This window comes from Argiope bruennichi, chromosome X1, assembly GCF_947563725.1.
Source record: "Argiope bruennichi chromosome X1, qqArgBrue1.1, whole genome shotgun sequence".
NCBI lineage: Eukaryota > Metazoa > Arthropoda > Arachnida > Araneae > Araneidae > Argiope > Argiope bruennichi.
The window spans coordinates 70,142,649-70,168,550 of record NC_079162.1 but is presented as its reverse complement, the minus strand read 5'-3'; the positions used below and the strand labels follow the sequence as shown (position 1 = coordinate 70,168,550).

Below are 25,902 nucleotides of genomic sequence, written 5' to 3'. Positions count from 1 at the left end.
AACTGGTATTAATATTATACCGTCCGAACACAGAAATAATAATGTCCAAGCCCATCCTATGCTTGCAGCAGGGCTGAAATGTGGTACCATTAGACAAAAATCGCTCATTGGGATTGTTAAAGCTGATATAAATTCTGTTGAGCTTTAAGATATATCTTTGCTGAAAGAGTTTTGAAAAATAACAAAAGCTTCATTACCAAATTAAGGGCACATTCTCGTATAATACACGCAAAAAGGAAAATTATTATATTTCTGTATTTACCTAAAAAAATCAGTTAATAAAAAAGCTAATGATAACTCCTGATTCAAGAATATTTTTTTCTGACACTTTTGCTTAGTAGCTTTACTTTTAATTATCGTAACGCAAATGCAAGTAATTTCACTTTAAGTGGAACTTCGTATGGTTTGCAATATTATAAACATAAACTTATTATATCGTCTATATTTAAAAAAAATCAAATAATATTATTGACAGTTAAAGGTTATCGACAAATAATACTATCGACAGTTTTTGGAATGATATTTTATTGAAAAACATTTCACAATGATTTTGAACATTTTGTAAAAAAGAAGAAAAAAAAAAATCAAGTTGCTTTTATACACAAGACAAATATTACGATTACGATAATTTCTTAATTATCCTTTTATATTAAAACTAATTTGTGAAAATTCTAAGCGAATAGATATAAATTATATCTTGCTTTCATAATTGTCTTTCAACATTAAAAGAAGTTGGAGTTAAAGTTTTAATTATATACACTTAAAATTAACCTGATTTAATATTTTGCTTTTCTTTACAATTCTTAGGAGAAAATATTATGCATATATAAAATCATCCTGATTTCGTTTTCGTTTTAAATTAAAACTAATTGGCGAAAATACTCAATGCATGAAAACTTATCCTAATTTTACTATAATAAAACTAAATATAGAAATTTCTATACAGTGCTTCTTGGCTTCGAAGTAATAGTCTTTAATAGGAAATGTTGCGACAATTTCTGTTTCATCGCAAACAAGCTGAGGAAGTCTCTATATAAAAAGTCAATGGATTTTGTAGTGACTGGTTTTCGAGGAATGTTCCATCATTATGAAATTCCGATGGCGGAAAAGTTCGCTGTTTAATGCTGATAAGAATGTTATTATAAAATATGATGAACTTATCATAACCGACAATATACAGGTTTTTATGCTGTAAATACTTCTCTATCAAAACAGAAGAAATATTTACGTTAATACACAATTATTTACAGAGAACTACTCCTTATATGGTTCTGAACCTTGTTTAGAGCAGAATTAACGTCGCTTTCATCAGCAGTTCTTTTAGAAGCAAAATGTTCCGTCCGTCTTCTCAGAATTTTAACATTATCTCCAAAATTCCCATTCCTTTCCTGTAATCATCCATAATAATAATATGACTAAAGATAATCACTCTATTTAAATGTTTAACCTAATAAATGAATAATATATTAAAACTGAAGTTATTCCGCAGTTGCATCATTGAATTGTAATATTCAACCGCTGGGGCTTCCTGTTTGCCAAGATCTGTCGGAGAGATCCACTGCTTCTTGAGTTCTGCTAGAAGGTTCTTTGAGTATCGGTTGGTCATCAGATAGTAGACTTAGTTGACTTTCTGGTTCAGATACAAAGGAAAATGTCTTCCTACATTGGGTGCATCCAGCAGGGCATGTCTGTAGTAGTAAATGAGTAGGTGGTTGAGAGAGGGTATATGGTACATACAAGGAAGATTCAGAAAGCCGAGGTACTGATCCAAATAAAGTTGAGTTTTCGTTGGCTCTTGGGGATGTCGTTGTGTGAGCAGCTGGTGGGCCAAGAGGGGTGAATGCCGATTTGATGGATCCAAGTGTCAATCGAGGTACTGGCCTTGGGGCAAAAGGCACATCATGAGGATAACCATATGGAATAGGAGAATGTGGTAGGAACATTGCGTCGTTAGCACTGATAAAGTGTTCGATTGACTTGCCAAGGTCACCATTTGTTCCTTGTAAAACTAATTCGAGTACGGATTTTTTCTGATTAGGAAAGATGCGTTGTAAGATTTCCAGTGAAGAAAGACGTCCAGGTCTGAAATCTGCTGGCATGCTAGCACTTTCGGAAGAAGGAGGTCTTCCATTGGCTCTGGATTTGGACTTTGTTTGCTGTTCGGAAGGTAAGATGCTATCCGATTTTTCAGATTTTTCTGAAAAGAAAAGGGATTGGTATAAGAATTGTAAAATTAACAAGATTAAAATGCCATAGTCAGAAGCTAAAATTAAAAATGCAACACAAAAATGTAATACCATGCGCCATAAATTATTATTATTATTATTATTTTTGTATTTAGCCATTCTAATAAAAACCAAGAATTTCAACTACTAGTATAATATGCAGTAGAACAAAACATCTGAATTTTGCATTTTCAATAAAAAATGTTGGTATGGACAAGATATATACAGTTATTATTGATACTTCCAAGCATTTAAACTCTCGTAATATCCCTGAAAGACTATTGTTACTTGCTATAACACAAATAATTAAGTTTATGAATCAAAGACTCATCATAAGAGGGAAGATTGATAAGCTTTGCTCACTAAAGCACCTGATCATTTCTATATATAGATTATATAGACAGTTCCAATGTATGCAAATTTGTTGCCTTTCTGACAGAGTTTCAGAAGCAATGGGTCACTCTTGTGTTTCGCAGGATATTCACCAATAGACAATCTGACCGCAGAAATTCATTTCTAGAACGTGTATCACTTCACTACATTTTGAAGAGTGCTGATTAAGAGCTCATTCAGGATAGAATCCAAGACCTTCTTCTTCGAACTGAAGCTCCTGAATCAAGCCTAAACCGATCTTTCCCTGTTTTAAACCACTAGGTTGCTATTAGGCGTTAGCATTCATACTAGAGGACGTAGTGTTGATTCACTTGGTTATATAAAATCATAATGAGTACTGTTCTTAGCCGACATAAATTGACTAATATAGCTTGGAAAAATAAAATCAATTTTTCATTCAATTTGTGAATAAAAGCTTTACGATATAGTAATATACACGGATTCTCTAACTGTAGGTTCATGTACACACATATACAAGAAAAAAATTCCAAAGAAAGCATTTTATATCGCACAAAGAATTTTTCTCAAAGTATGATTGTCGTTTATTCAATCTTGCTTTTAAGCTTCACACGAATTATGGACATAAAAGTTAAATTTGAAAAAAATAAATAACATTATAAATAGTTGGAATTGGTTTTAATAATAATAATTTTAATATTTTGGCTTATGGAAATTAAAAAATGCAGAAGTTAGTTAAATGGAAATCCAGTTCTGGCCAAAATTTTCTTCCTGCAAGAAAATACATATTCCTTAACCATTTTACTCAATAAAGAACCCGAAACAATAATATAAATAATGTAAATTACTTGGTAAGCAAGTAGAAAAAAAAGGAAATAGATCACAGAAGAGAAAAATCCTAAGAAAATATCTAACAGATCTTGGAAAGTGATTCTTGTGTGTGTGTGTGTGTGTGTGTGTGTGTGTGTGTGTGTGTGTGTGTGTATTTTCATATCTGAAATTCTATTAAATGATTCTCAAAATAAATTTCACGAGATAAATATCTATAATATTAAAAAATTAATTTGAATATTTTATGATTATCATAATAAAGAGTAATGATTCGAAACAAATATTGTTAAAAATTAAGAAGTTCTTTTGCTGATAAGACGGGCAGAAAATGCTTTGAACAAGACAAGCTTTGGAATCAATTCAGATGAATCCTAGTAACATGACAAACGTAATATCAAATGTTCTCTAACTGCTTGTCACTCTATACTGTGCTGTGAGATCATTAATTGTTTTTCCTCCCAAAAAATGATTAATGAATTTCAAACTAAATTTTAGCCGGTCGTTTGAAGAAATTGTGGATATCAATTGATTCCGTTTTTGCACTAAATCTCTTAATAAAACAGCAACAGTAATTGTGTAATGACAGTCATTACTTTGTTTTGAGTGATTCTACATAGAAACAATTTCACGAAAATAAAATTCGAATCCATTAATTCGAGATTTTACATTCCATTCAAACGATAGATCCAAAACAGATAGATGTAAGTAAATATAAAACAGTTATCAATATAAATAGTACTAATATGTATTGGCTGCAAAAAATTATGGAGAGATCTCCCTCTCGCTTAAACTGTTCCAATAACGCTTCCGATAAGAAAAATGCTCATTTTTATTCAGTAAATTAAACACATCAGTAACATATTTAAAGTCGTCTGTTTGCTTTTGATTAAAAAAAATGCCAATAAATATGCAATGGACATTACGAGAGAAAACTCTTCCTGAAGTCAAAATCCCCATTGTTTTAATTTCGTGAAGAATTAAATTCATTATTCAGTCGGCATTTTAAATTACGATTAAATAATAAATATAAAACAGATTTCATTACATAAATATTCAGATTAAAATAATTCGATAAGATTTAAAAATAATCCTTATATAGGATTATTGCAAAAAAATGAAAGAGCAAAACTTCATTTCTCTCTTGCGTAATTTAGATCAAAAACGTTTACGACAAGAAAAAGCCAATTCTTTACTCAATAAAACAATCGAATCAGTAACGTAATTAAAGTCACTCATTTCCTCTTGAGTGACCGGAAAATGGCAAAGAATATGTAACGGATAATACAAGAGAAAATCCTTCTCGAAATTCTAATTCCGATTCTTTTAATTCGGTGATTCTTTTGGAGTCAAACTTTTGGACGAATAACGTAATTACTGTAATTCCACGGAACATAGCGCTGCATTATTTGTACGAACCATATCCGTAAGAGTTACGGAGTCCCGTGAAAGAAAAGCCGACTAATTGGTTTAGCAGCCGTGTTGTTGGCGGCTGGCTAAAGTGGATTCTCCCGTGAGAGTCAGTGTCGATAGGCCGCCAGCTATCCGACTCCTTTCGTCGATAATCGGATCTGCAGTTACTTTATTTGCTTGATACTAGTCGTTCGTTGGCAGCACCGAGCTCCTGGGACACACCCTCATCAAAAGGCGTCGATTCATCGATCTCAAGGAAAAGATGAGACGAGTGACTATTCGTACCGGATATCTGCATTCAAGTGAATGCATGAAGGGGGTGGGGAGATAAGATCAGTGGTTCTCTCGAAACCTCCGGCAGACCCGTGAAGGTTATTGTTATTAGGTCAGGTACATTTCTATTAGAGGCTATTTGGCTCTTAAGCATATGATATTAAACTTTGACTGAAAAGAATTAAAAAAAAAAACTGATGAAGAGACAAGCATAGTTGTTTTCTCGAAACTTCCGTCACATTCGGGAAGATTATCTTAAGTTCGGTGTACGTACAAGCATCTAATCTCAAAGAAAAGAGATGTATCAGGTATGTGCATTTAAGAGAATGTCTAAAGAGAGACATAAAATTAATGATTCTCTCTTAGCCTCCGTCAGACAAGGAAGGCTTAATTATGTCAGATACATTATAGTCAGTGACATATTTGGTTAGTTATGAAATTGCCCTACAGATGAAAGAAGTTTTAAAAGCTTCTCCTGTGTAGTTATTGAAGGGAGTTCAAAAATAAAAACAATGGTTCTCTGGGAACCTCTGTCAGATTCGGGAAGCTTATCTCATAATAGAAGTACTCAAAAGGGTATGATTTTAGAAGAAAGATGAGATGAAAGTCTTTTTGCAACTTATTTGCATTCAAGAGAATGCGCGAGAGGAACAAAAAAATAAGAACAATAGTTCTCGTGAAACCTCCGTCATATAAGGTATGGTTATTTTTTATTAGCTCAGGTGCATTATTTGCGAATGAAGCCTATGAGAGTTTAAATTCCGCATGAAATAATTTTACAAACTGGTATTGTCATCAACTTTCTAAAGTGGCAATGCATGCAAGCATTTGATTCTCAAAGAAAAGATGAACGAGTGCCTGTATGCATCAGACGAAGATATGAAGGAATAAGAACATTTTTTCTCTTGAAATCTTTATCATATTTGGAATAATTATTTTTATAGAGATCAAATACATTTCTAATCCGGCATATTTGGCTATAGCGCGCATGAGAGTTGAAATTCCATCGAAAAGAATGTAAAAAATTTCTGTGGGCAATGATATCTTACGTTGATAACATATACAAGTCACGAATGACAGGATCACAGCTTAATAATGTGACATTAGAAGGAGTTATATGAAATTAAAAACGTTTTTTTTCACATAAAATATCAATAAAGTTTAATTTTATTCTGATTTGTCAATTTCTTTTATAAGTATTAGGATCATTATCGTGACTGCTTAAATGGGCGTTTTATACATCATGTATGTCTTGCCGTTCTATCAAATTATCTCGCTACTAATCATAATTAAGAGAAAACAATTGCTTTTGCAAGACTCTAGAAGAAATGCAAAGCTTTTCTTGAAAGAACTATGATAGCCATGTTGCCCCACAAAAAAATCTTCAAAAAGAATAAATAATTAAATTATATCAGTTTCCGTATTATCCAATAGATCTTCTAGGAGTATCTTCATCAAAAGATGTTAATTCATTAATTTCATAGAAAAGATGAAATTGGGTACTTTTCGAATTGGATACCTATAAACAAGGGAATGCACCAAAAATGAGGTTAATTTCCTTCAAGAACGGTTCTTGCAGAGGATTATTTGGCTACTGAACATTTGAGCAGGATAGCTCTACAGAAAATTAGATTTAAGAAGCTATTAAAGAATAGCAGGAGATGAATTACCATTACAAGGGACCGGGATAAATTTTTTCTTTGCGATGTATTTCCTTCTAAGAAGTGCACCCGCAAGGTAGCTTAAGATTTTATATTATAAGAAACTTTTTTTTTTTTAAAGGAAAATTTTATCAGCTAGGAGAACAAATCTACTTGTCTACTACTACAGTCTACTGTGAGCTTCTTTACGTTATAGGACAAGAACTTTAAATTTCTATTGAAATAATAATAATAAAGGACGTTAGTGACATTCTTGCAATTATTAATTCATATAACGTTTCATTTTTTAAATTTATTTTAGGGGAACTTTGTATGCAATGTAAAAGGAGTCACGTTTTCAGTATTGCAAAGCAAACTTAAGCAAATATATAGAAAATGAAGCTTGAAACTTGAATATCAGTATCTCGTAACATAAGAATATTATATTGCATGCATTTAAAAAAAACCAAATATTATAAACAACAGCATTTGAAATGATGTTTTATTAAAAAATTTCACATTGACATTTTACAAATGAAATCAGGTTTTTTTTTTTTTTTCTTTTACAAGCGAGCTGAGGTATTAAAAGATAACATTAAGACTATCCTGATTTCATATTAGCCTTTTTACTTCAAAGCTAATTAGCAATAAAATATCATTTAAATATATATAGAAAATTACCCTTTATAACACATTTTCCCTTCAACATAATAACCAATTGACAAAGTATTTATTCGATATAGAATTGTTATTACAACACGATGGAATAAATATGATGCCTTTGCTTGAAAGATCTGTCATATTGCATTTCAATCTGTAGATGGCATCCTGGTAGGTAGTAAATAATGCCGCAGTTCTTTAAAATGATGGTATTATAAGAATATTATGGAATAAATCTTCTGATAACAGTTTCATAAGAAGAAGACGATTCATTTGTCTAATATAAAAGATGAGACCAGTAACACTTTGCATCAAACCCCGGCATGTATAAGACGGATGTGTAATCGTCAAGGCTGATGTCTGTTTCCACCAACAACCAAACTTTCAGACGCTCACTTGGCTGTTGAGCATTTGGATTCTGCTCTTTCGTTGAAAATTAGATTTAAAAATTCGTTAGATTAAAGAATAGTAGGAGATAAAATGCCTTTACAAGAGACATTGGAAGAAACTTCGATTTTTGTGATGCATTTTCTTGCAAAAAATACACGGATAAAGCCACCACCAGTTTAAACTTTAGTCGGAAAATATATGTATATATATAAATGTAATTTTTGAACAATAGATCTGATTAGATTATTTTTAATGAGATCTTAAGAAATGAAGACAAAATTCCAAAAATGTTTTTTTTTTCGGAACATTTAAACATCTAAAATGTATAAATTCATCAGAATCTTGAGATGGAATTTTTCGGCGATTACTTTTGCTTTGAGCACTTCACACGTGAGACAGTAAAAAGGAGGACATTTATCTAGTATCTTCGAAGAGTTCTTTAACCCATAAAATACTTACTCGGCATATGTGTACAGAAACTATTACTCACTATTTCGTTTCGGATATTATTTTTTAAAAGAGAAAAATATTGCTTTCATGAGAAAAAAATTATTTATCATAAACCAATATTATATGCTCTTCCATTTATAGAAATCTGATAATTTTTTAAATAAACTTTTTGTACAGTTGTTTGCTGATCTTCCTCGCAGGTTAAATCATCTTTTGGCAGAGGAATTTGAGATAGAAAATTGTGAGTTCTATTCTGACTGTGTTCTTAACTAGCATTATTTAAAAGCTGGTAGATGACATGTTGTTTAGAAATGAATTTATCGCTAAGGTTGGGTTGGCTGGCTGCTGGTGATTTTCTGGCTTTCTTAAACACGAAACACAAGTGTGGGCCCTTTCCTCTAAAGGAAAGGGAGAAAATTGTCCCCATACTTTGAAGCTGAAGTCAGGATTCTACCTCAGGTGCTTCAATCTAATGTGGGTCCTTGATTCATGGACATGACTAGTTCGGCTAGATCAAATGGAATTAGATATCATGAATTCTATCTGTATACTTTTACCTATTAAAATGAAATATTGCATAAGATATTGGCTGTTTTCTTTTTTCTAGTTCCTAGAATAACAGAATTCATTCAATAATTAAATTTTATATTAAACCTTCCCATGTATTTTATATTAACATTCTCATGCCGTATAACATATATGGTATTCTAAATCCTGCAGTATTATTTAAAAAAATTCTTTAGAAGAATTTTTTGTAAGAAAGCTTTTCTAGCTGTCCAATTTATAAATTTTTTGAAAGTGAAATAATCAAATGAAACGGAATTTTACTGAACAAAAATAGTAACTTCAAATGACAGTTTCGTCCTCAGTCAAAGACTCAAGACATGTATAACTAACAAAAACAAAGTCAGAAGGTTAAAAAAAAAAAAATGCAATTTTTAGTTTTCAATTCGAGGTTCAAAATAAATTCGAATTATAGACGATATTACGTATTTTAAGGAAATTAGAAAAAATTCGAATTAAATCTTAGAAATAGCCGAGTTTCACTGTGGCTGATAAATTAGACTATCAAAAATGTCGCACAATTTAACTTACTTGATTTTTTCGGAGAACTATCCAGAGGTAATCCAAAAATGGGACCAGGCGGCAAATAGGAAAGAGGTGCACCTGTTGCAACACTTCGTAAGCCAATCGCAATGGAGTCCTCTGCTGATTGGGATCTTTTCAGAGCGACCTGTAAAAAACGATATATTATGATGTGTGCATTTGAACATTTGAAATAGTTTAAATTCCGCTACATACTCGTGTTTATGTTTTTTATAAAAAAATAAGAAAAAGCATGTTTTCACTGAATTTCTGCTCATGAAAAAGCTAGATCATGTGAAAAAAACAACAGAGAACACTCTTAATTATATTTGGATAATGAAGAAATGGAATTGGGATTCGAGATTTTGAGTTCGTAAGCTTGAACTGTGGTCAGAAGAAGAGGGCATCACCTGAGCCAGCAGTTTCCACTCTCCAAATTTTCACTCCTCACCAGCTGCAGGGAATTTGGCCTCAACTCCAAATACAAGACGAATCTTCGTTGGAATCCAGTTTTAATACAGTGATCCCCAGGTCTTGAAGACGGGACTCTTCATTGAGTTCAACCGATCCTTAATCGCGTTATTACGTCTGCTGGAAATCTCTTAAAAGTCAAATGACATAATACTAACTAACCTTCAAAAATTTTTGACAGATCTCAGCATTTCGGAAAAAGAAATCTCGAATGGCAGCATAACAATAAAAGGAGATTAATCGTACTTTTACTATTATATTTACATATTTATGTTTATTTAAGAATTTTAATTACTAATTCTGTTTCAGGGCCTGGCAACGCTTAAAATTTGGCTCCCTTCATGCATAACATAGGTTTTAGAAGTTTTATGTCGTTCAGTATTATACATTTTAAAATTCCTAGTCAACTGAATTGTTTAAAATTTGAAAATTTTATACACTTTTTAATAATGATAATAAAGGCAATAATATATTGATATGTTTATAAAATTGTTCTTTTAAAAATTAATATACAAATGTGGAATTGTGCTACTTTTAAAGAAATTTCGCACCTATCGACTTTTTTTATCCATACAAAATTTATAAGAAGTCTCAAGAACAGTCTGCATCTCCATAAGACTTTTGTTTCGAAGTTACAAATGATAAAATTGTAAGTATGACGAAATACTTTTTTTAAATATTTTATATCAGAATCAAACTTATTATCTTTGTCCTTTTTCGGAATTTTTATAATATTTAATAAATTTTAAAAACACACTTACAAAAATGTGCTAAAAATATAATATTTAAAAGAATTACTTTCTACTTTTCAGTCTTTTTTTTTTTTTTTTAGAATTCATTACTATGAACAAGCTTTCGGAATCTCGGAAAACTCATTTTCTGCAATTTATACCAGGTAGAGCCATGCGTATTGAACAAAAACTTAATCAAATTAACAGATTAATTAATAACCAAATATTGAAAATATTAAAATATTATAGTGGTTGTGGGGATTCGCAAGTGTTTTTAAAATTATAGCACGTCTGGAAGTGAGAGAAAAATCGATTTTAAAATCTTACTATCACAAATACGAAACAAATCGATTTCTAAATGTGCAATTAAAGTTTGAAAAAAAAAATCAAATGGTAAGATACCTGTGCTGCCATGATGCGCTGTCGCTCAGCAATCAATAGACACTTTTGGCAAACGCAGTCTTTAAATCTGCAGTGTCGTTTATGACCTTTCAGCCAAGAAATGTATCCATGATTTCGGCAACGAGCACATTTTGGCCTTCTAACTCCTCGAGCCACATCAGGTGATTCCATTTTCCTTCTAATTTTTTCTTGACGATGCGCAAGTCTTTCGAGCTGGAAAAATAGAAAGGGAAAGAAATTGGAAAAACAAAAATTGAGTTGATACTGAAGATTGGTTTATAGTAGCACGCTTTGAAAGAAAAGAGGACAAATATATATAGCATAATATCTCTTCCTGGCTATAAAACTCTTTCTAACCAATACTTCTTAGAACTCATATATATCGGGTACTAATCTCAATGCATTTTTTTTTTCTTAAGTGAGAAAAATCTCTTAGAAAAAATTAGTTTTGGAAGTGCCAAGAAAAGTAAAATGAACCGAAATTAGAATCTCCTACCAAGTATGAATTATTAATGAAGCATTATACCCATCGTAATAGTATTAAAATACTTATAAGTACTATATGCAGAATCTTATTCTGTTCTAGTTTGCAGTCATGCGGAGTCAAAAGTATTATGTATTACATATACAATTCTAAATTCTGTAAGCTATTCTGCTTCCACAATACCAACATATATGAAACTTTCTGGATAATTCATTTGGCCTTTTTTTCAAATCAAAGTGTTCAGATCAAAATGTTATGTGTAGATCATACCATTTTTAAGAAAATGTATAATAATAACCATAAAATTTGTATTTTACATATGGCACAGCCTTCTCCTACTATAATGGATAATATATAAAGCATCGGCAGCTGCTATTTTTGCCAGTAAACAGCTTTAAACCGAAAACCAATTAAATTTTTAAAAATTCAGTTCAATTAAATAAATTCAATTTTTTCAAGATGTATTCAGCTCCATCAATTCAATAAAAAAAAATCAATCAAAATCTAAATATGAAATAAGCGATCAAACGGAAGGAAAACTTAATATAAGTTTCCAAAATGTTCAGTTTTTCAAACATAAAACTACATATGTCGGGCTAGTTTCGTTGCATAAATTAGATCAAAAACTGTTCAAATTGTTATAATTAGCAAATATTCAAGAATGGAATAAAGTATTAGAAACCTTGATTTTAAATAAAATCAATTAGAAATAATTAGAAATTTAACAAAGTATAGTTATTCGGATTAAGAAGCCTTGATATAAATTAAAACCAGTTTCGAGCAATTAATCATAAACGAAGAGAAAAACGATAATTCTGATTCACATTAAAAAAAAAAACCCTGAGAAAAACCAGTTATAAGTAATTACAAATGTAGTAAAACAAAATTCTTCCTGATAAAAAGTCTAAAAAACCTTAATATAGAGAAAAGCCAGTTGTAGATAATGACAAACGTAGTAAAAAACAATGATTCCGTTTCCCTGATACAAAGTAAAACCTGTTACAGATAATTTCAAACGCAATGAAAAAAAAGTGATTACGGTTTAAAAGATCAATAAGCATGATACAGAATAAAATCAATTTGAGGTAATTACAATGCAGGAATTGATAAGATATAGTATGGTATAAAAGTATTAAAAAGGAATTATTCCAATTAAAACAGGAAGACTTTGGAAAACGAAAGAAGTGTCAAGATAAACAAATTTACTACCTTAGATACCATTGATTGAAGGCGTTGAAGAGGACTTCGAGGGAGACGTTGCTCTGGCCCCTTCATTATTACTTTAATAATATTTCGACAGTAAGAACGTAATATACTTTTTTATTGCAAATACCGTAAAAAAAGTGACAAACAGACACAATAGGCAATATACGTAATCACACTCCCTGTGTATGATAATAGAGCAAAGGAGCAACCAGGAGCAATAGATATTCTTACTACGGCAAGTCTCTATGAATGGATAGAAGGACTACAATATGAACAAGAATATGGAAACATGGACAAGTTTTTAGCCCCGGTACTTATATAACAAGAAGCTGGCACATTTAAGGCTCCCCTGGAAAAAAACTGGTATTAGTTCGTTATCGATTCATTTAAGGTTCATTGCCCGAAAAAGGTCAAAAACAGTAATTTTGTTTAATTTTTTTAGAAAATGTGTTAAGATTTCTTCCAGTATTGTGCATATACGCCCGTGTAGGTTAATGACGCACGTGACAGAACGAATTGAAACATTTGGCTACACCCTGTAGGCTAAGAACTGATAACGAGAAAGAAAGAAAAGAAAAAGGAAAGCAGATATCATTTAAAATATTTTTTAGGATAACCTCGGATGGCAAAAATTGACTTTTTGTGCGTGTGTGTGTGTGAAAAATACAAAGACGCTCTCTAAAGATAACGTCACTAAATAATTTTGAAAATCAAAACTAGATATTTTTGGAAATTTTAGTCATAATAATGATTTGGAAAAAAACTAGATCATACATTAAAGAACAAGTAGTGCTTCGAAAAGGGGGCGATATATTTTTTAGTCCATTGAACGTAATATCGAGTAGAAATGGGTGGGAAAGGCGTGGGGTCAATCTTCGTGCGAAGGAAATGTTGGAATGATCTAGTTGCTTTCTGTGTATTTGTTTTGGTGTATACATAAGTAAAAATATTGTAATAATCAAAAAAATTCCACTCCGAGATTTTGACGAATTACCCCTTTCGAAACTTCTAATTCCGGAAGAAAAACCCTCCCAGAACTTCCAGATTTTGGTATTATGACTGTATTTCTGTCTACCTGTCTGAGCACATGCAAATAAGATAATTAAAAAAAATCTAGGTGAGTCAAATTTGATATGTCGTCTTTACGCCAAAATTGCAGCATGCATTAAATCTAGAACAAAATTCCTGAAAATCAGTCTAGGGATGAACAATCATGACTTTTTGTCTATAGAGTTCACCCATGTAAAAACTGTGTCATTGAAAAATTTCTAAATTAGATGATTAAGGTTTTTTGAAGCATCCTGGCATTTTTTTTATCCTTTAAAAGTAGCTTTGATATACACTGCTAAAAAATTAAGGTAATGCATAGTTTTAATTTGTGCTAAGTTTACTGATACATTGAAACTGTTATAATCTGGAGAATACATACGAGTCAACTTTGATGATATCAGATTCAAAAAAAGAGATACAATTACTGAAATTGCCATTTCACAGAATCTTCTTTGTTTTACTATCTCATTCGTAAATTACTATTGTTCAAAATTTTTCTTGTGTAGAAATGAGGTTTAAAAACATCGTAACAGCGTGATTTACTGGAATACAATGCTTGGAAAATTATTGGGAGATAGAAATTTACAAAAGCGCATAATAGTATACAAGAATCTATTGAAATGAAACTTAATATCATTTCAAAGCTGTGAATTGATTACAAGAAAAAAAGAATGTGAAGACATAGGTCGTCCACGTATTTATTACCATATCAACTATCAATTGGCTTCTGATCTTAACACGTCGTTTAAACACAGCACATATTACTATTCTGTTACAAATCGTTCTTTCTTCATCAAGCTTCATAAACCAATAGTATGTATTTTTTGTCCTTACTTCTTGGTGCGATTCATGGAAATTGAAATATTACTCATAGAAAGCGGATTGCTAAATAATGGCAATCGATTCTTTCTAGTACGAAGAAAAGAAACACAACATTTGTTGAGGAGTTGTATAGTATTTATTTGCAAAGTATAGACTGATTGATTTATTGGTAGAGTGTCGACTGACTGGAGGGATCGATTATCTAGGGTGGTCTTCTTTTAATGCATAATAATAATCCTCATATTGTTTAGAAAGTTAAGCACATGATTAAAAAGAAGACAGTACAGCATGTGAAATGACCAGAATGTTGTTACTTGTATTCTGTGAAACACTTCAGACGATCCCTTGTAGCTAAACAAATGCTGCCGCGATTATAAGAGCACTAGAAATTGCTTTTGTCGAAGAGTGGGGCATAATTACCAAAGCCTCATCAGCAACATCAACATGTATAAAAAAAATACTACAAGGAACATTCATAGCTATTCAAAGGGTCCTTATACCATATCAAATATGTTTAACCATTATCCAGCCCAATTTTTCAATAAAACACAAAAGATTTTTTTAATTTTAATTTTAAAAAGAGAAAAATATAGAATTGAATAATGGAAAAATCTATTTCTAGAGCAAATTTTTAAATAATCAACAACAATTATTTTTTTTATCAAATTAGAGTCAGCAATTGCTAATATATAAATTTAAGCGGATTATTGATTTTGAATTTTTTTAGTTTTAAACTTTTATTAAAGATATTAACTGAGGTTTCATAGGACTGTTTTTGTTACTAAAAAAAATGTACTTGAAGAATTCGGCAACTTTTTTTTCGTCGAATAAATTCTCCAAAAATAATTCAGTAATTGATATCAAAATGATTGCAAAGATTAAAAAATAGAAAACAAGCGAAAGTAAAACTTTAGTAATAAAGAAATTAACTGAACTTAGATTATTGTTAAAAAATAACATTTTGAAATAAGATGAGAATGCTTAGTTTTGTAAACAAATGCTAAGAAACCAGCACTAAAATTTAATATATAAAAATAATTAGAATTGTTAAGAAACTTATGAGCTTTAACTTCTTTTTATTAGTTCAGTGAGCATATTATTAATTATCTATTATCAAATGCAGTGCAATATTTAAAGATATATTAAATAAATTTTACCTTTTCGGTTATAAGATCTTCTCGAACAGAACTTGTAAAGAGCAGAGACGAAAGCATAACTGTATTCTCAAGAGCTGATGTTTTTATGAAAGCATTGTAAAACAACGATTAGATTTCTTTCATAATTATTCTGAGAATCAAACTTAAAAAGAAACGAGGTCAATCATGCCTTAATAATTAGCAAATACATCAGATTAATAATAAATTAATATATACGCATCATCTTTTATCTCAGCACAGATTTTATTTCTCGTATTTTCGTCATACATTGGCTTCTTTTTAAAAAAGAAATTTAATCCTGGTCTATTTTTATATACTTTATGTTATAGTAATGGAAAAGAAATATTATATTTCTAAAAATATGAGCTGTTGTTCTCTGAATAATCGAAAAATAATTGGCTGACTTGATTTGGTTCAATTAATAAAAATATCCCCTTTCGAATAACATATCAAGTTCGATGTCACGTTGAAGTTTTTCCCCTTCACACTTTAAATAATGAGGTTTAAAGTTCTATTTTTATTAAATATTGTCCACGTGATTCAGTGATTAAATTAAACAAATTTTAAGATGGACGATTATTTGCCGTGAAAAAAATATGGACTCAAATACAATTTTGAATTTTATTTTCTTAATAAGAGAAAAAGTTTGCAAACAAAATTACTCTCAATAAATCCTTTAAGGAAAAATGAGGCCCAAATCAAGATACTGTTTAGCTATGCTAAAGAATACCTTATGTTAAATCGGTAAAATTTATTATCGGGTAGAACATATGAGAGGTGATTCCTTATACACATAGTGTCCAATAAATTAGAAAACCTTTTGGATTTGCACATTTTTCCAAATATGACCATAAAAATTAGATAAATCTTCTTTGAAATTAGGTAACTCTATCAATGAATTAACTTTTCAAACTGATGATTCATTCTCGAAGATATTTATGGGACTAATCAGAAATGGATGAAGAAAAATTTGGGATCTCCCGAAATCACCGAAGATTGGATATTATTTGCAATCTTCAGAAATGTCTTTTTAGATGTACATTATTATCACCTATACTTTTTTTAAATATAGCTATCATATTCAGGAAGATATAAGAATTTTTTACTAGAAAATTACCAAATTTTTCTATTTGTCTATTTGTTTTCAGAAAAATGAAATGTATCGATACAGATGCTATTTTCCCGCCAAATTTTATGAAATATATGGCATGTTTGATAATATTTTAAGAAGGCATTATATTACAGTTAGAAGTAAAAATTTTAAATATTAGTGGGAATATGAATAATTACAGGAAAAAGTTTTAAATGTGCATGTACGAATTAGGGCATAATTTTCCTATAAAAATTTTAAAGCCAAATTTATTGGGAAACTTATACACAAAAAAAATCCCCATGAATATTATTAGGACCCGGAAAGATATCGAGAAGCAGCCAGCTGAATATCAGTTTCAATAACTGGAATTCTCTATAAATTCTTCGAAAATGTTGCAGCTGCGAATTAAATTGCTGCTCTCTCAAAAAATAAAAACTTAATTCGCTATAATGCTGATATATTTCTGAATTCAAGTGATATTCACCCAACCGTTTTATGTAAGTTACTGTATATATATCTGATTTTGTATGATATTTGCTGATTTGCAGTAGCGGTTTTCCTTAGAAGCTTTGTAGACGGTCACCACATGTCTCGAGACATAGGGAGAATCTCAAAATCTATTCGACATATATCGCAATGCTAACCCGACAATAAATTTTTTTACATTAAAAATTTGTTATCAGAAAATTTTCTCTCATTTTTTTTTCTTCTTTAAAAAAAAGAAAGAAAATGAACGAAGGAATGAAAAGAGTCTAATAAAAGTTAGGAAGGAGGGGGGGGGTAGGAGAAAATAAGCTCTAACGTAAATCCAGAGGGGAAAAAATCAGATTAATAAGTTATTTCAAAGCAGTGATATTCAAATAATTTCTAAGATACAAAAATCATTTAAAAAACGATGTTATTAAAGCAACGATATCCTTTCAGTCAAAAGCATAACAATTGTTACCAGTTTATTATTTTTCCAATAAAATGTATACACTTTGAGTGGAATCATTTACATCAATCATCGATTTCTGGTGTTCTTAGTGAGATTTTTCTTGTTCTCTAAAATCAGCATTACAAGCATTGAGAGGATTCTGTTTCTTGTTAAGATATCATTGCAGTTCAAGTCGGATACTTTTGTTTTCAATAATATCTGATCACTTCAATTAGTAAGAATAATTTCGAAGCATTTTTCTAAAACAATGGGAATTCCAAACTCAAGAAGTTACTTATGGTAATTAAATATTTAAGTGAGGAATTTTAATTAGTTCTCCCCGAAAAGAAATCTAAAGGAGATCCATGCCAATTTCTAATGGAAATGGAGAGAGAGAGTTTTCTGTTCTTAAAAACATCAAAAATTATAAATGGAATTGTATATCGATACCATCCACTTAAGCGAACAATCGCTCTTATTTATTGAAAGTGACACAGTGAAGGAATTACGTAATGAAAAATGAAAAGAAAATCTAGTATTTCGCTGCTTATTAATATCTATTTCTGTGTTTGTAAAATTTTTCTCCAATTTCTTGTTTGTATTTCTTTTATTATCATTATAAAAGTATCATTTTAATGTACTTAGTATCTATTTTTGTCTTCTAAATTTTAATTTAATTTATTGTTATTATTTAGCATTATAATTCCTATCATTGCCGCTAAAATGTTTATTTAATTTTTCTTTTGAATTAGAAAATTTGCTGGACATTTTATAGTATACTTCTATTTAAATATATTATATGATATTCAAACTTTCTGTTTTGATTTACAATTTATATTAAGTAATAAAGCTACATTATATTATATTATTAACGAGGAAAAGGAGGAGAATCGTCTTACGAATAACTGAAAGAGCCAATAAACTTTTTCTTTTCATGACTTAGAAAATCTTGCCTTCCTTTTTCTTGGGTCAAATGTTCGTCTTAAAAGGATATTTGAGATTTCGATTAGTCATAATATAAAATCTTAACTATCACTAATTCTTTCTAAAAGATTTCGTAAAAAACTACTGTGATTCAAGACGGTGACAGATTTTCGAGGAGGCAACTGCCTAGGACCGCTAATCTGGAGTGGTTGGGTGCGAGTAAATTGATTAAAAAATATTACTAGCCTAATTGTCAAATAAATAAATTAATAAAAAAAATACAAATTCTATGAATTGTGAGACATTGGCATTTTTTCAACTAAAATAATACGAAAGCATTGTTATTACAGTATTTATAAAAGCCTAGGGAATGTTTCAACAAAATTTTGTACACTCTCGTATCCACACAGTCATAAGTCATAATAAATGTAAACGTATGTATTTTCACAAAGTTGCTGAAATAAAAAATCCAGAAAAAATTATAAAGTTAAAAGCATGCAGTAATATGAAATAATTAATCAGTTTATTGAAAGAGGGACCACATAATTTGCACTGCCTTGGAATTAAACTTCTTACATCGCCACTGATTCAAGAATAACGAAAATAATTCTATAAAAAATGATATTTCAAATTATAACTCAATATTCATTACATTTCCCTTCCAGAAAAGTGACAAATTACGTTTAGCTACAGAACATGCTCGGTTCATGTTGCATATCTTGAATTTCGAATACGTAAGCTGTAGATAGCTCAACACAACTATTGTAATGCAGTCCGGAGGTCAACGGGTCATTTCAACTTCTAAGAAACTTAGTACCGAAGAATTTTACTTCTTCGTGTGAAAAAATAAAACTTTCTTTTAGGTCAAATCCGGGTCTAAAAAAATACACGTTTGGGAGCATGACGAATTGAAGTATATAAAATCTCGCATGTTATCTTTACACCAAAATTGTAAATTTCAACCGAATATCGGACAAAATTCGTCAACAGGAAGTCGTCTACCTGTCTGGCTTTCGGCATGGGAACTAGAAACCTCAGAAAAGCTTCGAGTTTATAAATGGTTTGAAATTTGCTTTATGGTTTTACCACCAGATCTTTTTTGGGGGGTGAACATTTTTCAGTTCAACGAAAGTATGTGTTATTCAAAAGGGAATATCTGATTTTTGCTTTTAGACGGTTTTGTATTTGAATTCAAGAAGTGAAAAAAAATCGTATTCTAATAACGCTGCATACCAATTCCAAATGGCTTCTATACGAACGTTATTCAGAAGAAAGTGATAAAACACATTTTTTAATTCCAAAGGGCTTCCATATGAAAGTTATTCAGGAGAAAGAGGTAAAAACGAATTTTCCAGTATCTTATGGCTTGCACCATTACGCTCGCCATCACTACTTCGTCAACAATAAAATACATTTTCCATGCAAATGAGGGAAAATAAACTTTATAAATTTGATAAACAACAATATAGGGAATGCCTCCAAATTAAATAACGAATATTAGAAAATAAACAAGTGGTTCTTATTAATTTTTGTTCTCCGTATACAAAGTATACAGAGCGAAATTATTGCTTTAAAGCTTAGGTCATTAGGTTATTCCAAAGCAAACGAAATTATTGCTTTGGAATTGCATGGAAATTCTCGACTGTCCGAAATATCAGTATATCCGAAATTCTGCAATATCAATATCGAATACCAAATTCTTAAAATTAAGTTTTTTATAATCCTTTTAAAAAATTCAATCATGAGAGTTTGGCAAATCTACACATTTCATGCCTCTTCGAGTTCGGAAAACAAATTTTTGAGAAATTGCCCTCCTCTATGTTCTTCAACATGATTTGAGACGGAAGACTGAAATTTGGTATTTGAAAGCAAATTAATAGATTACTATTAAATTTTGAACAAAATCCATTAATAGAAAGTTAGTCTGTCTGTCTGTCAATCCGAGTGTAAATGAGCGCTTTACTACCAAACGTACAAAGTTAGAATAAGCATGGTACGCTGTTTTAACATCTTAAGCCCAAATCCTTATCAAATTCGTCTTCTAGTTGATGGGTCTCTGTGTCTGTACATTCTCATGAATGTAAACGCAATACCGAGCAATACGCAATTCAGAATATTTTAATCAAATTTAAATGCATGAAATGCTTGAAAATGTCTTGTGTTTTCGACTATAGTGATAAAAAAAATCTTTATTTTATTTAGCTGCATCATAAATAATTAGCAAAGAAAGGTTATGGAGTTACTGAATTTGAAGATATTAATATTTTTATACTGAGAGCTATCTTTGTTTTATAAATAAAATTGACAATAGCTACAAATAAAACTCCTCAGAATTCAGATGAACTGAATAGCCTTTCGACCTAGATAATAATACAGCTGCGATTATGTACAGCTTCTATTACGGCGCGTTTCATGCACGGCTCATAAGTAGTTGACCCCCACTTATTGGAAGTACGTTCCGTCATCGGCGATGGTCCTGTTAAAAAAGCAACACCACCAATATTGCGCTCCCCAAGGAAGCACGAGCCTGCTTACTTTTACGAAAACTCCTCATCTCTATATTCGAAATGTTCCCTAGAAGCAAAAGTTAAATAAATGGCAGTGATATCATTTAACCGTTTTTCTTACAAATTTCGAACGAAATCCATTCAAAGGAAGTCTTTATGTCTGGTTGTTCAAATACAAGCGAACTCGATAACTTCAAAAAACAAAGAGCTGAATATATATTAGGGTATACAAGTTTAGCATCTAAAATGTAGATTATTGTCAAATTTTGAACTAAATTTCTCAAACATTTGATCGCATTATCGCATGCATATAAGCACTGTAACTCATAAAGCCAACGACTTAAATCAAAGAAATTCGTGACTACAACTGAATTTCCGTGGCAAATTTTGATTACAATTGGTAGGAAAAAAGACCTCAAAATACAATAGATTTAGTAAAAATATTAGATTCACACCAAAGATCTATATTTCGTAATTAATGTTCACCAATATCATGCAAGGTATTCGCGATCTCTTTCAATGTCCACAATTTTTTGCGTATTGGATGGGGGATAACATCTTTATTACAGAATTGGCGATAAAATTTCAAGAAGACAATTCTCGCTGATTATTTCATATCAAAGCTCATGATCTATAGGTAAGTCATCAATAGTGGACTTCCCACCAACATCTTCCATTTTCTGGATATATCACAGAATAAAAATGAGAAAAAAAAATTGAGTATTTCACCCACAATAACAGAACCGATTTCGCCGGTTTCTTTCGCCACTTCGTTACATAGACATTTAATCAGAATGTTGCAAGATTGCTATAAAGTTTTGAATAACTAAGAACTTGATATTAATTGCTTAAGACAGGAAGGCCAATATTTCGAGCTAGCAAGCTGGTCGCTAGTGCTGACTAATTTGAATCATTTTTTTTAGTTTTTAATTCACGATTTATTATTATAAATATTACGGAATATGGGAATCAATTTTTCTCAAATTTATTACATTAGAAATCTAAATTTAACTACATAAAGAGGTTAACAAATAAGAAAACTAAAAATAATCAAGCTAATATATTGTCATCGAGAATATACGTGTGCACAATTTCAAAGTTTTCACCCACGAAAAAGTGAGTGACAAATCGATTGCAATATTTTATCCTTACAAACATGAAAGTGGTGAACTTTCATAAAAGCGTGCGAAAAATTCTGCCTACGCTCTTCTTTTCTTTCCTTTTCCTCTTAGCCGGGTGATAACAATTCAGTTAGATATTCGTTCTTTGATATAGCTCAAGTTGTGAAAGAAAGAAATAATTGGTACAAACAATATATAATATGGCCTACTTTCATAAAGGAATAATGGCTTCAAATAAAATTACTTTTGCACAAAAAATCGAAGGATAACTCGTTTCTTTAAAGAAAAGCTATATTTTAGTCCCCTTTTTGAGAAAAATTAGAAAGGATGTTTCTGAAATTTATACAAACGCGTAACAGCATAACATTTGGGTAATAAAAATATTATATTCAGTTCAATAAATACGAATCTATCTTATGTACTAGAAGAGATTCCAAAAGTTGGAAGCAAATTTGACCTTAGAATCTTACGCTATATCAATAGGATTTGTGATGTCTTCGAATAGCTAAGATGGCTGAACATGGATTGGGGGAAAAATTTACGAAAGAAGCCTGTAAATTGCGAAATGCTTTTCCTCATTTCCCAACGAGTGTAATCTTTAGCTATTAATTTTTAAAGGAAGTCTTGGCCATGCAGTGACAAGTCTTTCTAGATTGTCCCATATATGTTCTACTCGATTCATTATCGGATTAATATGCTGAACATTCCACTCACACGCTCTATGCTGTTTCAAAAGCCAGTCATTAACAAGATGAGCTCTGTAATATCGAACATTATCGTCCATTAAATTAAACGGAACGGTTTCAACATAAAGTAAATCAAAAAGCTCAGGTATCTTTTCCTAGGAACCTTCAATCCATGAAATTATTATCCTGTGTGATATGCTAGTCTGTACATTTCTGCCTAAGCGATGAACTCATTATCTAGATTTTTGCATCGTTTTCTCAGGAAAAAGATTCTACTTCTCACATCACGTTTTCTCCATATTGTTATGAAAATCGTCCTGTATAAGTATACACGAAAAATTTAGTACTAGCTGGATAACAGAAACATTTCCACGAATAAAAATAATAAAACACGAAGCACAGGTAACAAGCTTCAAGTTGCATTCAAAGAACAACAACAACAACAATATATATGTATCATCTCAAGCAGACAGTAATTCTTTATTGAGCAAGAGTACCAGCACTAGCAAAAGCATTCATTGTCTCTAATTCATTACCCCGCTCTCCTAACGGAACTCCAGAGAGAGATTTCCTCTTTTGAGCTTCTCCTCTGATTTATATGTTCTTTCAACAGGATGTAGCATCACGTGGATTTTGCCAGAAGAGTCCTCAGATTCCGGTTTCGGCTACAGTCACAATTTTTCAATTTTCCGGAACTTTCATTTTTTTTTATTACCAAGTCTTTCAATAAGGTCGGTGTCATTGTTCTAGCTTCCATTACGAATCTCTGTAAATTTCTTTTTCAGTCATAAGACTAACATAGCAAGGAAACGACATTGAGGATTCATAACAATATAACGATAAATAATTAATTGACTCCAAACAGAATCTGTCCGTCTGTCGTTTTTTTTTTTTTTTTTTTTTTTTTTTTTTCTCATTTCACGTTTTACGGTTGAAGGAGAGAGAAAGAAATATCTACACTTGTAAAAATGTAATGATACTCTTCATATATTTTTTATTTTCATATTCATATAAGGAAACTTCATATATTTTGCATCGATTTGTATCAGAATTGAACCCAGAAAAGTGGGCTCTTTGCAAATAAGTGGTTTACTTGTTATTTTTTGCTTATTATGGACAAATAATTCTCGGCTCGTATTATAAATATGTATTCGACTATGATCTAACATTCCATGAGCATTTCTAGGAGTTTAGAATCAGTTCCTAAGTCAAGATATTTTATAAAGACTTCTTGAAAAATTTTTCCACTAGTCTTTGTATTCTAACCTTTTAGACCTGACTTATTTTCCAATAAATTATTAATTCTGCTAAATGACGTCGAGACCCTGGCCGATACCATTCCTCATAAAAAACTGCTCCTAACAAATCTAATATTGCGCAAAATAATAATTTTGCAAAACCTGTCTACGGACGGTTTTTACGAATAAGAAAATAATGTATTTTGACATCATTAATACAATTTTGCATAAAGAATCTTCTTCGAATTCACTACTAATTCTACGAATTCGGTAGATTTTACAGATTGAGAGAACAATATTTCGAAAACAGAGAGATATTCGGATTTTTTTAGCAGAGTATTTACTATAAAGACACGTTTTCTATATGTAGGATATCTGTATAAAACAGAGACTTCTATCTCCATTCTGTTTTTTATATTTTAATTTTTTGCACTGTTTTATTCAACTTGTTTCCTATTCCTGGTATTCTTGCTTCACGAAATTTTGTAATAGACTTTCTCTCGATTCCTGATATGCCAGAGTCCTGAAAATGTCCTGCTTTTTTACATCTCCGACTTTCTAAATTTTAATATTTAACAGAATTATCAGCTAGTAGATTAACATTGATTAACATTAAATTTCGCTTCCGTATGACTGACGCTGGCTGTGAACGAATTTAAGCTTAATTCGGTTACATCTACATTCTCTTTCGAAGCATCAATAGCGCTAATTTAAGAAGTAACTCGTAGTTTTGAACCGATATCAGATAACGAGAATGACTTCTGAGCTAACTACCCTTCTTTAAACTTCCATGCCGCACCAACAGAACAGCATTACGGATTTAAAGTACCAAAGTGTGCCTTCCCGATGTATTTAACGTGACTCATGCGCGCTTACAAGGATGTTTTTCGGTGAAATCGGGTCTTAAGCTTAGACACTTCAAGTTCCGAAAGTGAGACCCTACCACCAGACCAACGCCGTTCTAGCAAATTTGAGGGAAATTGATTACAAGGCTCTATAATGTTTATAGCAATAAGTTTTTAATTAAGATTCAAAATAAAATCAATGATAAAAATAAAAGTTTTTATGAGCCGTTTTATTAAGTGAAAAATATTTTTAAACAAATTCATAATTTTTGGAGGCAAAACAAAAGTATAAAAGAAATATATATAAATGCTATAAGAAAATTAGGCTATTGTAAATAAACATTTCAGTAGAAAATTCCAAATATATTAGATTATGATGCGATTAGAGATAAAAGTTTTGCAAAATATTTATGTCCTCTATTTTTACGCTTTTACTTATTTATTTTATTTGTTTTGTTTCATTTCCAAATCATAAGAAATTTAATGAAAAATACTTTACAACTTTATTCTTTAATAAAAAAAAAAAGAGTTTTTAAAAACACCCTTTTTTTTTTCATATTCTGGCAAACAAAATTTTTTATATGCACTTTAGAACTTTGAATAATATTTGAAATGAATCTTGAAAATAAATTATAATGTATGAAGCAATTCGATCTCGTGATACAGATTTGTGGCGAATTTTACATAAAATATATTAGCAAGACATATTCAACTCAAAATGAATAAATAAAAAAAATTGTAAACGTATAATAATCGTTCACTGGTTTTATAAAATATCTCTGCTTCTTTGTTAGAGACTTCCAAAAAATTCTGGAAGCCTCACTGCAGTTTCCATGAGCTCAAACTTACCCAACCATTATTTCTCCCCCATGTTTGTGCCTCTCAGAAGTTTGGTAAGGAAAGATAGATTTCAACTTTTAAAAATATCAGTAG

The 25,902-nt window shown here is 30.8% G+C and overlaps 1 protein-coding gene across 1 annotated transcript; it reads right to left on the bottom strand.

Annotated features, from left to right (window-relative positions):
* Positions 1-1,511: 1,511 nt before the first annotated feature.
* Positions 1,512-12,679, bottom strand: LOC129959275 (doublesex- and mab-3-related transcription factor dmd-4-like). The gene is made up of 4 exons (XM_056072097.1): positions 12,614-12,679; positions 10,921-11,133; positions 9,326-9,464; positions 1,512-2,197 (listed from the first exon to the last, which is right to left on the bottom strand). Exons 1-4 carry the CDS (start codon positions 12,677-12,679, stop codon positions 1,512-1,514), a joined length of 1,104 nt encoding a protein of 367 aa, XP_055928072.1.
* Positions 12,680-25,902: the final 13,223 nt, after the last annotated feature.